Source organism: Vicia villosa, linkage group LG4 (assembly GCF_029867415.1).
Source record: "Vicia villosa cultivar HV-30 ecotype Madison, WI linkage group LG4, Vvil1.0, whole genome shotgun sequence".
NCBI classification, from domain to species: Eukaryota; Viridiplantae; Streptophyta; class Magnoliopsida; order Fabales; family Fabaceae; genus Vicia; species Vicia villosa.
The window spans coordinates 28,055,370-28,071,104 of NC_081183.1; the positions used below are offsets into that span (position 1 = coordinate 28,055,370).

Sequence of the window (15,735 nt, forward strand, 5' to 3'; positions counted from 1 at the left end):
AAAGAGATGAGAATCATTAAGGTAAAGTTCACGATCATTGATGGTGACTCGGTTTACAATTGCATCCTTGGGAAGGCTGACATTAACGAGCTTATAACGTAGTCTCATCGACCATTCATTTAAAATCAAATTCCATACCATAAAGGATTAAATTGATGTGGTAGAAACAAATTTGGCCTCATGCCTAAAGTGTTTCCTAGCCCTCTTATCTAAGCAATCATCCATGCAGGAACACCATTTCCCTAAGGAAAAAACTGAATAAGCGTTGAAACTATATGTCTGGTTAGAATAGTGGTTCCCCTACAAAGCCACGGGGAGCAACTAAGTTATACCAACATAATCCCAGAGGAAAGTGGAAAGACTCGAACCAATGAGAGACTTTGTTTTAATCTTTGCTATATGAGACTCTTTGAAGACCATTAAGATTGGAGTAGAGTTTCCTGAATTCGTATGAGACGCGTTGATGCGATATGCCTATAATGAAACCATGATATATTCGTGTGGCCAATGTCATACTCCAATTTGTCTAAAGTTGTATGCATCTCATCCATAATGACATTTGCATGTTGACCCACAGAGTTAAAATACCTATGCCTTAACATTTTAGTCCATAGTTAATCGTGTTTCTTTCTGCATATTAGTACATTTCCCATTTAAATTCTTGTTGTGTTTTTTCTTGCATTAAAAGCTTTCTTTTGAAAGGTCAAAATAAAGTCAACAAAAAAAAACAAAAAAAAGTCAGTGTTTGATTTAGGACCAATATTTTTTAATTTCATTATCATTTTGTTCATTCATATGACAAAAATCCAAAGTTTATTTTTTCCATCATGTGCATTTACAATGTTGGCATCTTTTTGAAAGTCAAGGCAAAAGTCAACCAAAATGTGATTTTTGCTATAAAGACAAACATTCAAAATTCTCACATTATCTCATTAGCCATATCATGAGTTAAATTCACTAAATTTACCATTACAATAGCATTAGATCATTAATCATCGTATCAAGGCATTATACTAAAACCAATTTAGCCATATTTGAATAAGAACAAGTTGGAATCTATCACATTACTCCATACATACACCATCACCATGTGAAATAAAGTGTGAAAGTTGAAATTCATTCATGTTCATTATCATGTCAGTGTATACCATTCACCATTCATATGTCACTGCCTAAACAAATTGGTGGTTCATTCTTCAATCTTTCTTTATTTGCTTCTCTTTCAATGTCGCTTAACTCTTCCATCCTTTCTAAAATGTGATCCGACCAAGTTTCAACATCTTGTATGAAATGTGTTGTCCACTTCAATGATGTCTTTGGTATATAACATCCCGGTTTCAAATAAACTTGAAGATAATGTTACGTTTTGATAGCCAATCTATACACATGATGTGTTCGGATGGATTTTGAGGTGACTTACTTCGGAAATATCACTCACTTATTATTTAAATCAGTTGCGTGAATAATAAAACTCATAAATGAGTGCATATGAATCTCAGAGATGCATCTATGGAAAATACCAAAATGGTATATAAAGATGTATCTCCAAACCAAATTTTTTAAACTTGAGTTGAAACTCAAAAAGAGAAGATTGACGTAATTTTATATACATTCGAAGATGCAACTCCCAACAAATGAAAGACAAGTTCGAATTTTTAAGAATATTATATGCACATATAAGAGTGAAAAGAGTATTTTTCTTTAATAAAATGGGTAATGCTAACTTGTGCTCCAAAGGCTAGATATAGAAAAAATTACTTGGAAATTGTGTATTTCTTTTATTAAAAACTTATAATTAATGTTTTTGGTTGTTTTTTTCAATACAAACTTTTCATTTATGGGTTTTTTAACATGTACCCCTAGGGCATAAGTTAACATTATCCTTAAAAAAATTATGTTCAAATCTAAAATTAAGCATGTAGTCTATAATCTATAGACTTAGATTTAACAAAGTTGTGACATAACCAATTTAATTTATGCTAGTCCATCCCTTTTATGAAAGTATCATTTATTTAAAAAAAAATATTTTAAATAAATATTATTATTATTATTTTAATTATGAACTTTAATTAATTTTTTATGCACTTCTCTCAAACTATTAAATGTTACTACTTTCATATATTGAAAAATATATCAGTAACTAATAAATTAATTATTAAAAATAATGTTATTTTCTAACTTTAATATATTTCTTAATACATTCATAAACGACTTAATATATTTGAAAAAAAATTAAATACTTCCTCCTTCCCATAAAAAGTATCATATCTAGATTTTGTTCAGTTCTTTAAAAAATTATTAATTACGATAAATATATTAATGAGTTTACTAAAATTTATTAATAATATAAGAAAATAATATACCATCATAATTATTTAATTAACCTAATTAACACACTTTAACAACCTTAATTCATACCCTTATTGTAATTTCCTATAACTAATCATTAGACAATCTGAAAATAATTAATAATCCATTTATTTAATATCTTTTGTAAAAAAATCGTGCCTTTCCATTGAGATTCTAACGTTCCAACCATTAATATGCAGATTCATTTTGTAACGCCCGGAAATTTATTTATCCGCTTAATTTAGACGTTTGTGATGTTTATTGAATTTTTGCATTTTAAGCGATTTAGTCGGTATTAGTTCGGGATAGCGGATCGACATTTATTCAGAAATTTTAATATTTTTAGTATTAAAAATATTAATAAGCTAATATGTAGTGTTTTGGGAATTTTCTGACTAATTGAGATTAGACCGTAAATATTAGTTATTGAGTATTAACCGGTATATTAAATAATTGAATATTTTGTTTTAATAGAATAATAGTGAAATATTATTAGAAGTAGTAATTTAACTTATTTATTTTTTGTTAAGGAGAATATTGGGCTTATTTTATTTAAATGAAGAATAGAATTGTGATGTTATTTATTAAGCCCAATGTTATATAAAAAAAAAAAAGTTTTTAGTGAAGAAAGGGGTTTAAGTTAGTGTAGAGAAACCAGAAAAAGAAATAGAGTCATTTGGGAGAAAGAAAGAAAACTAGGGTTTTAGAGGGAAGAAGGAGGCCAAAGAGGGATTCTATTCAAGAGCTATTTTCTCCAAATTTCTCCAAGAGTCCATTAGAGCTGCACTCAATCCAAGGTAAGGGTGGGGTTCTCTTCCTATAATGGGGTTTATGAACAATTGTATGTGGGGAATTAAATGTGTCAAATTATTGTATTATCTAATGTTGATAGCTTTTGGAAAAATTGAGATTTGTCAAGAACAACCCGAAATCTGGAAACTGTGATGTTGCTTTTGGTTAGTGATATTTCATTAGTAGAAATTGTTAAGAATTATATGGGTTCTAGAAATATAATGCTGTTCTATTGTTGTTGTCTGTTTAAAATAGAATGCCGATTGGGTGAGAGGAGGGACTATCCCAAGCTAGTGCTTCCCATTATTTTGTCTATTCTTATTTCGTTATTTATTGATTTCAAATTGGTATGAAATATCTTTTGCTATGTTCCACCATGATTTTGTTTTATTCTGTATCCTGTGTATCTTTCTGCCATCTTTGCAATGTTCTACTAGTTTGTTCTACTACTTGTAATATTCTAGGTGTGTTACATGATAAATGTTCTACTAGTTTGTTTTACTACTTATAAATTTTAGGTGTGTCACATGATAAGAGTAGTATTGGTAAAGTAATTATATGACTCAGTAGCAATTATAGAGCATATAACTCAAAACAGTCCCGTTTGACCGAAATAGCGGAATTAAACGATATAATTAGTTGTCCGGAATTTGATGAAAATTGACGTAATAGCTAAGTTTAATTAGTACATTAATGTGACGTTGTTCTTTTGTCGAAATTGTGATAGTAATCGGTTGATTAAATTAATGGTTGAATTAATTTTTAATAAGCCTATTTAATTAGAATAAATTAAACTTAGATTAACTATTCGGTTTAGCGGTAAATTACGGTATCTTGTGAATTTGACCGTGAATGTGATTGTTGTGAATATCTTTGTGATTCTTTTGCTAATGGTATTCGTTCGTTGATTTGATGAATTTCCGGAATTGTTCCGTTGTTTACGTGATGTTGTCGTAAAATGTGTGAGTGTTATTACTTGAGTTAATAATGATAATTTTGATATGGGCGTGTGCCTTGTGATGAATAATTTGTGAAGTAAACGATGATGATGATGTTGTGTGATGTTCGGTTCATCGAGTCACATACATTTGCATATACTCTGTGACGGCCTGAAAACTATGGCAAACATGACGGCCTGAAAACTATGGCAAACATGATGGCCTGAAAACTATGGCAAACATGACGGGCCAAATGGCAATTGGTGACGGGAGCTGAAGCTCCGATTGGTACCACATGCATATACATGAGTCGTGTCCCATGTGTCTTATGTGATTTATACATTGTGACGTTTTGCGACTATATTGTGATTGTAATTTTGTGACTTGTTATATGACAGAAGTATTTGAATTGTGAATTAATGACTTGGTGAATAATATGAGAATATCAATACTTGTGAATGCGATTAACCGAATATGTCTAATTTCTAATATATAATTTATCATGCGCTCAATTATATGAATTGATATCTCACCCTTTCTTTGTTTCGCCGTTGCCTTTATATTGGTAACGTGCAGGTGATTCGCATTGAGAGGAGGTTAGCCGAGTTGGTGTTGAGTCGTTGACGCTCTGATACGTAGCACTCGGGGGGGACGAACGAGTTGATTTACTTGCTTTTGGATTTTTATGTTTTGGCATACACTTGAGTTATTTGTTTGAGATTGTCGCTTTAAAGTGCTTTAATTGTTGAATTAAGATGCTATGAAATCTTGAACTAATTGTTGAGTTTCCGTTGCACTTCTATGGAAGTTAATTCATGTTAAAGACTATTATTTGACGTTTTCAGTCCTTCCGTATTTGTGAATGCTATGTATCCGCTTTATGCGACGAGGTGAATTGTTTTTGAGGATGATTATGTGATACCTCAATTGTTTGTTTATGAATTCTTATACTCTGATTTTATTTAAATTCCGCGGGTAGAATTGGGGTGTTACATTAGTGGTATCAGAGCTGGTCGGTCTTGTCCGGCCAAGTGTCGAGTCGTAGTGTAGACTAACAATTGTGTATTGTTGTTTGTGCTGATTGTTTTTGTGTTGTAGTGGAGCTATGGCTGGGAGGAATGATGCTGCGATAGCTGCTGCTTTGGAAGCGATGGCTCAGGCTATGCAGAACCAACCGAATGCTGATGAGAGTGCTGGATCTCGTAGTTTGGCGACTTTCCAGAGGGAGAATCCGCCGGTGTTCAAGGGTACGCATGACCCTGATGGTGCTCTTGAGTGGTTGAAGGAGATCGAGCGAATCTTCCGTGTTATGGATTGCACTCCTGCACAGAAGGTTAGATATGGCACTCATATGCTGGCTAAGGAAGCGGATGATTGGTGGCTAGAGACCCGTAGGAGGTTGGAGGCTCATGGTGAGGAGATCACTTGGATTGCGTTTCGCATGGAGTTCCTGAGGAAATATTTTCCTGAGGATGTCCGTGGTAAGAAGGAGATTGAATTCCTTGAGCTGAAACAAGGAAACAAGTCTGTTGTGGAGTATGCTGCTAAGTTTGGTGAGCTGGCTAAGTTTTACCAATACTATAATGGTGTGAATGGTGAGTTTTCCAAGTGTATCAAGTTTGAGAATGGGTTGCGTCCAGAAATAAAGAAAGCGGTTAGTTACCAGAAGATCCGTATTTTTGCTGATTTGGTGGATAGTTGTCGGATTTATGAGGAGGACAACAATGCTCATTACCGTGTTATTAATGAGAAGAGGGGCAAGAATCAACAAAGCCGCGAGAAACCGTATGATGCTGGTAAAGGGAAGCAAAGAGTTACTCATGGTCATAAGACTAGTGGGGGAGATGCTCCTGCTAGGATTATATGCTTCAAGTGTGGTCGACCTGGTCATAAGAGTAATGCTTGCACTGCTGATGTGAAGAGGTGTTACCGTTGTGGTAAGACGGGGCACATGTTATCTGATTGTAAGCATAAGGATGTTGTTTGCTTTAACTGTGGTGCGGAGGGGCATATTGATAGCCAGTGTCAGAAGCCAAAGAAGACAGCTGTAGGTGGTAAAGTGTTTGCTTTGTCAGGAACTCAGACATCTAGTGAGGATGGCCTTGTTAGAGGTACTTGTTTCATTAATAGCATTCCTTTAATTACTACTATTATTGATACCGGTGCCACTCATTGTTTTATTGCTGCTGATTGTGTGAAAAGATTGGGTCTTACCTTGTCTGCTATGAATGGAGAAATGGTTGTCGAACTCCCCGCTAAGGGAACGGTGACTACTTCTCTAACGTGTTTGAATTGTCCTTTGTCAATCTTTGATAGAGACTTTGTTGTTGACTTTGTGTGTTTACCGCTTGTTGGTTTGGATGTGGTATTGGGTATGAATTGGTTGAAACGCAACTACGTTCATATCAATTGTTTTAACAACACGGTGAGATTTTCTTCCCTTGAAGAAGAAGGAGTTGGTTTGTTGAATGGTAAGCAGTTGAAGCAACTGATGCAAGACGAAGCGCAAATGTTCTCATTGATGGCGTCCTTGTCTTTTGAGAATCAAGTTCGAATTGATGAGTTAAAGGTGGTGAGAGAATTTTCTGAAGTGTTTCCTGATGACATTCCTGATGTACCTCCAGAAACAGAAGTTGAGTTTACGATTGATCTTGTACCTGGTACCAGACCTGTTTCTATGGCACCGTACAGGATGTCTGCATCAGAGTTATCTGAATTGAAGAAGCAATTAGAAGAATTGCTTGAGAAGAAGTTTGTAAGACCAAGTGTATCACCGTGGGGAGCGCCCGTATTGCTTGTAAAGAAGAAAGATGGAAGTATGAGACTTTGTGTTGATTATCGGCAGTTGAATAAAGTGACGATAAAGAACAAGTATCCACTTCCAAGAATCGATGACTTGATGGATCAGTTAGTGGGTGCTAGTGTGTTTTCTAAGATTGATTTGAGGTCCGGATATCACCAGATTAGAGTAAAAGAAGATGACATTCAGAAGACCGCGTTCAGGACTCGGTATGGACACTACGAGTATTCGGTGATGCCCTTCGGTGTCACTAATGCGCCGGGAGTATTCATGGAGTACATGAACCGTATTTTTCATACTTACTTGGATCGGTTCGTGGTGGTATTCATTGATGACATTCTCATTTACTCTAAATCTGAAGAAGAGCATGAAGAGCATTTGAGGATTGTGTTACAAGTTTTGAAAGAGAAGCAATTGTATGCCAAGTTGTCTAAGTGTGAATTTTGGTTGCATGAAGTTAGTTTCCTTGGTCATGTTATTTCTGGTAGTGGCATTGCCGTGGATCCTTCTAAAGTTGATGCTGTGTTACAATGGGAGACTCCGAAGTCAGCTACTGAGATTAGAAGCTTCTTGGGTTTGGCCGGTTACTATAGACGGTTTATCGAAGGATTTTCTAAGTTGGCACTTCCATTGACGAGATTGACTTGCAAAGGAAAGGCGTTTGTGTGGGATGTTCAATGTGAAGAGAGTTTCAATGAGTTGAAGAAGAGGTTGACGTCGGCTCCAGTTTTGACTTTGCCTAATTCAGGAGAGCCTTTTGTTGTGTACTGTGATGCTTGTCTGATGGGGTTAGGTGGTGTGCTTATGCAGAACGGTAAAGTGGTTGCTTACGCGTCTAGGCAATTGAGGACCCATGAAAAGAATTATCCTACGCATGATCTTGAGTTGGCTGCTGTGGTCTTTGCGTTAAAAATTTGGAGACATTACCTTTATGGCTCTAGATTCGAGGTGTTTAGCGATCATAAGAGTTTGAAGTACCTTTTTGATCAGAAGGAGTTGAATATGAGGCAACGAAGGTGGCTTGAATTGTTGAAGGATTATGATTTCGGTTTGAACTATCATCCTGGAAAAGCAAATGTAGTGGCCGATGCTTTGAGCCGAAAGACTTTGCATATGTCGGCCATGATGGTTAAAGAGTTGGAGTTGATTGAGCAGTTCCGAGACTTGAGTTTGGTATGCGAAGTGACACCGCATAGTGTTATGTTGGGAATGTTGAAGATTAACAATGACTTTCTTGACAATATCAGAGAGGCTCAGAAGTTAGATGTGAAGTTGGTGGATTTGATGGTAGGAACCGATCGACTTGAGAATGGTGATTTCAAGTTAGATGCACGTGGTGTGTTGAGATTCCGAGATCGTATTTGCATTCCTGATGATGAAGAGATTAAGAAGGCGATTCTAGAAGAGAGTCATAGAAGCAATTTGAGTATTCATCCAGGAGCTACAAAGATGTATCAAGACTTGAAGGGTTTGTTTTGGTGGCCTGGTATGAAACGTGATGTGGCACAGTTTGTGTATGCTTGTTTGACTTGTCAGAAGTCAAAGATCGAACATCAGAAGCCTGCAGGATTGATGCAACCGTTAGAAGTTCCAGAATGGAAATGGGATAGCATTTCGATGGACTTTGTAACGGGATTACCTAATACCTTAAGAGGATTTGATTCGATTTGGGTGATTGTTGATAGGCTTACGAAGTCGGCACACTTTATACCTATTAACATCACATTCCCGATTGCAAAGTTAGCAGAGATATATGTCAGGGTGATCGTGAAGTTGCATGGTGTACCTTTGTGTATTGTGTCGGATAGAGATCCGAGGTTTACTTCCGATTTCTGGAGAAGTTTGCAAGAGGCGCTGGGTTCTAAGTTGAGGTTGAGTACGGCGTATCATCCGCAGACAGATGGTCAGACCGAGAGGACTATTCAATCATTGGAGGATTTATTGAGAGCATGTGTTCTTGAGCAGGGAGGTTCGTGGGATACTTATCTTCCGTTGATTGAGTTCACTTACAATAACAGTTACCATTCTAGTATTGGAATGGCACCTTTTGAGGCGTTGTATGGTCGGAGATGTAGGACTCCGTTATGTTGGCACGAGTCGGGTGAGAGTGTGGTACTTGGACCCGAGATGGTTAGGGAGACTACGGAGAAAGTGAAACTTATTCGAGATAAGATGAAAGCTTCTCAGAGTAGGCAGAAAAGTTACCATGACAAAAGAAGAAAAGATTTGGAATTCCAAGCTGGTGATCATGTGTTTTTGAGAGTCACACCTGTGACTGGTGTTGGGCGAGCTCTAAAGTCTAAGAAGCTCACTCCTCGCTTTATCGGTCCGTATCAGATATCAGATCGTGTGGGGAAAGTTGCTTATCGTGTGGCGTTACCGCCAAATCTTGCTAATTTGCACGATGTGTTTCATGTGTCACAACTCCGGAAGTATGTTTCAGATCCGTCTCATGTGATTCGGATGGACGATGTGCAAGTGCGCGATAATCTCACAGTAGAGACGATGCCTGTGCGAATTATGGATCGCGAAGTGAAGGTTCTAAGAGGCAAAGAGATTCCATTGGTGAAAGTTGTCTGGTTGGGAGCTGCTGGTGAGAGCCTAACCTGGGAGCTGGAGAGCAAGATGCGAGACTCCTATCCCGAGTTATTTGAATCAGGTAAATTTCTATTTTCGAGGACGAAAATATTCTAGTGGGGGAGAGTTGTAACGCCCGGAAATTTATTTATCCGCTTAATTTAGACGTTTGTGATGTTTATTGAATTTTTGCATTTTAAGCGATTTAGTCGGTATTAGTTCGGGATAGCGGATCGACATTTATTCAGAAATTTTAATATTTTTAGTATTAAAAATATTAATAAGCTAATATGTAGTGTTTTGGGAATTTTCTGACTAATTGAGATTAGACCGTAAATATTAGTTATTGAGTATTAACCGGTATATTAAATAATTGAATATTTTGTTTTAATAGAATAATAGTGAAATATTATTAGAAGTAGTAATTTAACTTATTTATTTTTTGTTAAGGAGAATATTGGGCTTATTTTATTTAAATGAAGAATAGAATTGTGATGTTATTTATTAAGCCCAATGTTATATAAAAAAAAAAAAGTTTTTAGTGAAGAAAGGGGTTTAAGTTAGTGTAGAGAAACCAGAAAAAGAAATAGAGTCATTTGGGAGAAAGAAAGAAAACTAGGGTTTTAGAGGGAAGAAGGAGGCCAAAGAGGGATTCTATTCAAGAGCTATTTTCTCCAAATTTCTCCAAGAGTCCATTAGAGCTGCACTCAATCCAAGGTAAGGGTGGGGTTCTCTTCCTATAATGGGGTTTATGAACAATTGTATGTGGGGAATTAAATGTGTCAAATTATTGTATTATCTAATGTTGATAGCTTTTGGAAAAATTGAGATTTGTCAAGAACAACCCGAAATCTGGAAACTGTGATGTTGCTTTTGGTTAGTGATATTTCATTAGTAGAAATTGTTAAGAATTATATGGGTTCTAGAAATATAATGCTGTTCTATTGTTGTTGTCTGTTTAAAATAGAATGCCGATTGGGTGAGAGGAGGGACTATCCCAAGCTAGTGCTTCCCATTATTTTGTCTATTCTTATTTCGTTATTTATTGATTTCAAATTGGTATGAAATATCTTTTGCTATGTTCCACCATGATTTTGTTTTATTCTGTATCCTGTGTATCTTTCTGCCATCTTTGCAATGTTCTACTAGTTTGTTCTACTACTTGTAATATTCTAGGTGTGTTACATGATAAATGTTCTACTAGTTTGTTTTACTACTTATAAATTTTAGGTGTGTCACATGATAAGAGTAGTATTGGTAAAGTAATTATATGACTCAGTAGCAATTATAGAGCATATAACTCAAAACAGTCCCGTTTGACCGAAATAGCGGAATTAAACGATATAATTAGTTGTCCGGAATTTGATGAAAATTGACGTAATAGCTAAGTTTAATTAGTACATTAATGTGACGTTGTTCTTTTGTCGAAATTGTGATAGTAATCGGTTGATTAAATTAATGGTTGAATTAATTTTTAATAAGCCTATTTAATTAGAATAAATTAAACTTAGATTAACTATTCGGTTTAGCGGTAAATTACGGTATCTTGTGAATTTGACCGTGAATGTGATTGTTGTGAATATCTTTGTGATTCTTTTGCTAATGGTATTCGTTCGTTGATTTGATGAATTTCCGGAATTGTTCCGTTGTTTACGTGATGTTGTCGTAAAATGTGTGAGTGTTATTACTTGAGTTAATAATGATAATTTTGATATGGGCGTGTGCCTTGTGATGAATAATTTGTGAAGTAAACGATGATGATGATGTTGTGTGATGTTCGGTTCATCGAGTCACATACATTTGCATATACTCTGTGACGGCCTGAAAACTATGGCAAACATGACGGCCTGAAAACTATGGCAAACATGATGGCCTGAAAACTATGGCAAACATGACGGGCCAAATGGCAATTGGTGACGGGAGCTGAAGCTCCGATTGGTACCACATGCATATACATGAGTCGTGTCCCATGTGTCTTATGTGATTTATACATTGTGACGTTTTGCGACTATATTGTGATTGTAATTTTGTGACTTGTTATATGACAGAAGTATTTGAATTGTGAATTAATGACTTGGTGAATAATATGAGAATATCAATACTTGTGAATGCGATTAACCGAATATGTCTAATTTCTAATATATAATTTATCATGCGCTCAATTATATGAATTGATATCTCACCCTTTCTTTGTTTCGCCGTTGCCTTTATATTGGTAACGTGCAGGTGATTCGCATTGAGAGGAGGTTAGCCGAGTTGGTGTTGAGTCGTTGACGCTCTGATACGTAGCACTCGGGGGGGACGAACGAGTTGATTTACTTGCTTTTGGATTTTTATGTTTTGGCATACACTTGAGTTATTTGTTTGAGATTGTCGCTTTAAAGTGCTTTAATTGTTGAATTAAGATGCTATGAAATCTTGAACTAATTGTTGAGTTTCCGTTGCACTTCTATGGAAGTTAATTCATGTTAAAGACTATTATTTGACGTTTTCAGTCCTTCCGTATTTGTGAATGCTATGTATCTGCTTTATGCGACGAGGTGAATTGTTTTTGAGGATGATTATGTGATACCTCAAATGTTTGTTTATGAATTCTTATACTCTGATTTTATTTAAATTCCGCGGGTAGAATTGGGGTGTTACACATTTTCCTTTTGTATAGAATCAATTAATCGTGCCTTTTGTATTGAATCATAATACTTTCAGCCAACTGAAGTCTGCATTAAATCAATTGTGCAAACCCTTTCTCATTCCCACATTCAATTTTGTCTGCCATGAAATCTTATAATAACTACATAATGCCTCATTCCTCCATGCCTCAACAACATTCATTCTCTCGTTTAACCTGTCGCCCTCGGTTTTCTATACCTCTCGTGTGTGAGATACGAACTGACTCTTCTTTTGTTTTTGAGTTTTGAAAATCAGAGAGTCGCCACCGACTTTTATTTTATCCAATTAAGGAAAGGTTTATAAAAGAAACAGAAAAAGACCTTTAAGAGGTTTTGGGTTCGGGGGTAGGTTATACAAAGGGAAGGTATTAGCACCCCTTTGTATCCATGGTTATCCATGGCTCTTAATTGCTTAGCTCACTTGTTTGAATCATTTGTCTTGCCTTGAAATGCTTGTATGTGGTTTTAAAATTCATTTTGTAAATTGAATTTGTAATGATCCTTATGCGGATGTATACAAAGTGTTTTATCTTTCGAAAAGATGTTTTGAAAAAAAGATCTTTAATTTCGTAATGATCCTTGTTTGGATATATACAAAATGTTGTCTTTTTTTGAAAGTTTTGTTTTGGAAAAAACAATGATATATGAGACATTTGTTGTTTTGTTTTGATTTGAGCAAGCAATTAGGAGATCTACCCTAAGTTTATAAGGTCCTTTCCTATTTCTTTTAGAAAATTCTCCTTTGACCGGATGTAAACAAAAGTTTGATTTTGCATTTGAAACGGTAGAATTTTGATTTTGAAAGAGTAACAGAGGGATTACCCTAAGAGGTGCAAGTGTGATTGTGTCCTGATTCAGATATTTTTATCTTTGAAGTTAGTGACCTAACGCTTCAGTTATTATCTTTGACATACACACAGTTTTATATGTACAGAAATTAAAATGCGGGAATGTAAAATGCGGAAAGTAAATCTACGCTATTACATCGATTGTGCGGGAAATGTAAACTACGCTATTTACATGATTTTGACAACCTATACACTTATCTATGAATTTAAATTGCAATAAGATAAAAGGAAGTATTTTTGGATTTTTTGTATGATTGATTTTAATTAAAATTAATGCATAATTAATTTGATTAAAATGAGAAAGATGGAAATAAAATTTAAACCTAAAAATTAAGTCTAAAATATGTTCATATTGCTTGTAAATTAATTTTAAAATAAAACTATTTTTTTTTTGGATTTTTTGACGTTGTTTTGGAAATTTATTAAGCTAATTAACATATAATTATATAAACAATTATACAAATAATTAAAACTTAAAGAGAAAAATATTCTAAATATGTACAAAATTAGTCTATAATATATAAACCTAATTTAATAAAAAGAACAATTTTTTTCTGATTTTGTGATTGGTTGAAATAATTAAAAAGCAAATATATAAATATATACTAATTAATTAAACAAAATATTTCAATTATTAAGAAAAATAAAATATTTTTGTGTCAAAAATTAATAGATTATTTTACAAACCTAAAAATATTTTTATTATATTTTTTTGATTTTTTAAACTATTTTAAATTAATTTTAGAAGTAAATAAAATAAAATAGAAAAATATATTAATTGATGATCTGGTGTGGTTAATAGGAAGGTTTATGGTAAGGATGAGCGTTCAGGCACGTTGGATGGGGGAATTAATGAGATCAGATGGCCTGGAAGCGAAGGAGCATGGCACGTGTATCACCTGCAAAGCACTGAATCAAAGAAAAATTAAATTAAAACGCGCGCGCACACTGGCCACTCAGGTGAGGACACCTCATCCTCTTCAACCTCTCGCCACCACTTTTAACAGCGCTTTTGTGAGAACAACGCTGTAATAAGTGATTCTCAAACCTGCAAAATAGCGAATAGGGGTAAACTCATGCAAAAAAAAATCGCGACCTATGAAGTCAACTAGCCTTGATCCACTGAGTTCAAATATGCCATTAGTTTTGTCTAATTTTGCCTCTAGCGGAAAATCCCAAATTTTAGCTTAAGAACCCTAAAATGGTATATTCTACAAACGGCCATTAAAACTCAATTAGAGCTCCAGAAACGACCAGAGCACCAATCTAAACACAAATATATGTCTACATCTTATTAAACATGCATGAATGATCAGATACGAGTTGATTTTATTTGAACAAACCGTGGCTTGTGTAGCTCGATTTGTGAGGTTTTGATGCTTAGAATTTATTTGGATAGGTTCAATGAAGTTCAGAGATGATGTTTGAATACTTGGTTTGGATTGAAACTAGCTGAAATTTAAAATTCGAATTCTAAATTTTCTTCAAAATTACAAGTTGTTACAAGAGTGGTATATGCATAGTATTGGTTCTGAACTTGTGTCTCCTTTGTTACTGAAGTATCCTACTTCATTTATAAGCAATGAAGTGCTTCAAAACTAAGCTAAGAAGCATTGATGATCTTTGTTGAACTTTTGAATTCTTTAATATAAAAAAGTTTGAATTCTTGACCATGGCTTGATTTTTCTTCAACCTCTTGCCCTAGGCCTGCTTTGTACCTCTCTTGCTGCAAAGTTGAATCATTCTTGGTGGCCTTAGCTTAAGAATCAAGCATTGCATCATTATCCTTCACCATTTCTTTTTCAATTTAACTTTAAATGTAATAAAATTAAACCAAAAAAGAAATAAAAATGCTATGGGCCTTAGGTTGGTCGTGGGAGGCCCTTAACATTGTTAGAAGCATGTTTGGATCATGAAAACTTGGCCCCTTTTGGAAAAAAACACTTTTGATCAATGTTGGTTTCATGCATTTTCCCAAAATATAGCCAACTTCAACAAGGCATAAATCCCTCAATTTTTATCATATGAAGGAGTTCTTGTACTTTTTAGAAACCTCAAGATGTCCTCTACAAGCTACTTTGGAAACTTTTTTTCATTTGGAGAAGTTATCTTGATGTTATGGCCTTTGACAAAAAACCACTTTTTGTTGACTTTGAAAATGACCTATAATGTCTGAGCTCATATTTTTCAAATGGTGAATCCAATGACCATGGGATCAATTGCATTTGAAATATAATTGAATTTACTTCAAAAAAAGCTTTGGTTGGAATTTTTTGAATGAATGAGGAGAGAGTTATGGTCAGTCAAAGTTCAGTTGACTTTTTAGGAGAAAACCCTAATTTTGAAACTTAGGGTTTTTGTTGATTTTTGATCTTTCCTTGATGAGTTATGATCAACCAATGATCAAATGATGAATCTTTTGACAAAATATGGATGTTGACAAAAAATTTCATTTTTGACTGTCTGTTGACTTTTTGGTCAAACTGGTCGTCTGTTGACCGTTTGAGTTGCTGATTGCGCGTCTGAGCGAATTGAAGTTTGAAAATTTGCATGGTGGTAATTTGAGATATATGGAGGTCCATGAAATCCATTTGAGGTCTCAAAAACTTGTTCTCCTGAAAAAAAAAAACAAAAAACCCTAGTTATGGACTGTTTGTGTAGGAGACAGTTAAGCGTACCTGATTTTTGTGCAGTGTTGAGTCTCTGCTGATCATGTGATTATCAGAAGACTTCTAGAACAAAAATCTTGGAATTTTGAAACG

General features: G+C 34.8%; 1 protein-coding gene and 1 long non-coding RNA gene across 3 annotated transcripts; both read left to right on the forward strand.

Moving 5' to 3' along the window:
• The first annotated feature begins 3,029 nt into the window (after nt 1–3,029).
• LOC131594661 (uncharacterized) lies at nt 3,030–4,891 on the forward strand. The gene is made up of 2 exons (XR_009281437.1): nt 3,030–3,146; nt 4,656–4,891. It is a non-coding gene; the product is annotated as an uncharacterized LOC131594661 (long non-coding RNA).
• Nucleotides 4,892–5,181: 290 nt separating this feature from the next.
• On the forward strand, nt 5,182–11,918 carry LOC131598998 (uncharacterized). Of its 2 annotated transcripts, none has more exons than XM_058871520.1 (2): nt 5,182–6,190; nt 11,683–11,918. In XM_058871520.1, the coding sequence occupies exons 1-2, from the start codon at nt 5,185–5,187 to the stop codon at nt 11,694–11,696; spliced, it is 1,020 nt and encodes a 339-aa protein (XP_058727503.1). In that variant the 5' UTR covers nt 5,182–5,184; the 3' UTR covers nt 11,697–11,918. The 2 variants fall into 2 exon arrangements, 1 of the variants encoding a protein (XP_058727503.1); XR_009282485.1 differs by lacking the exon at nt 5,182–6,190 and adding an exon at nt 10,057–10,173.
• Nucleotides 11,919–15,735: the final 3,817 nt, after the last annotated feature.

Excerpts from the sequence above, each read along its gene's own strand:
- LOC131598998 (XM_058871520.1), top strand. The coding sequence starts at position 5,185 with ATGGCTGGGAGGAATGATGCTGCGATAGCTGCTGCTTTGGAAGCGATG.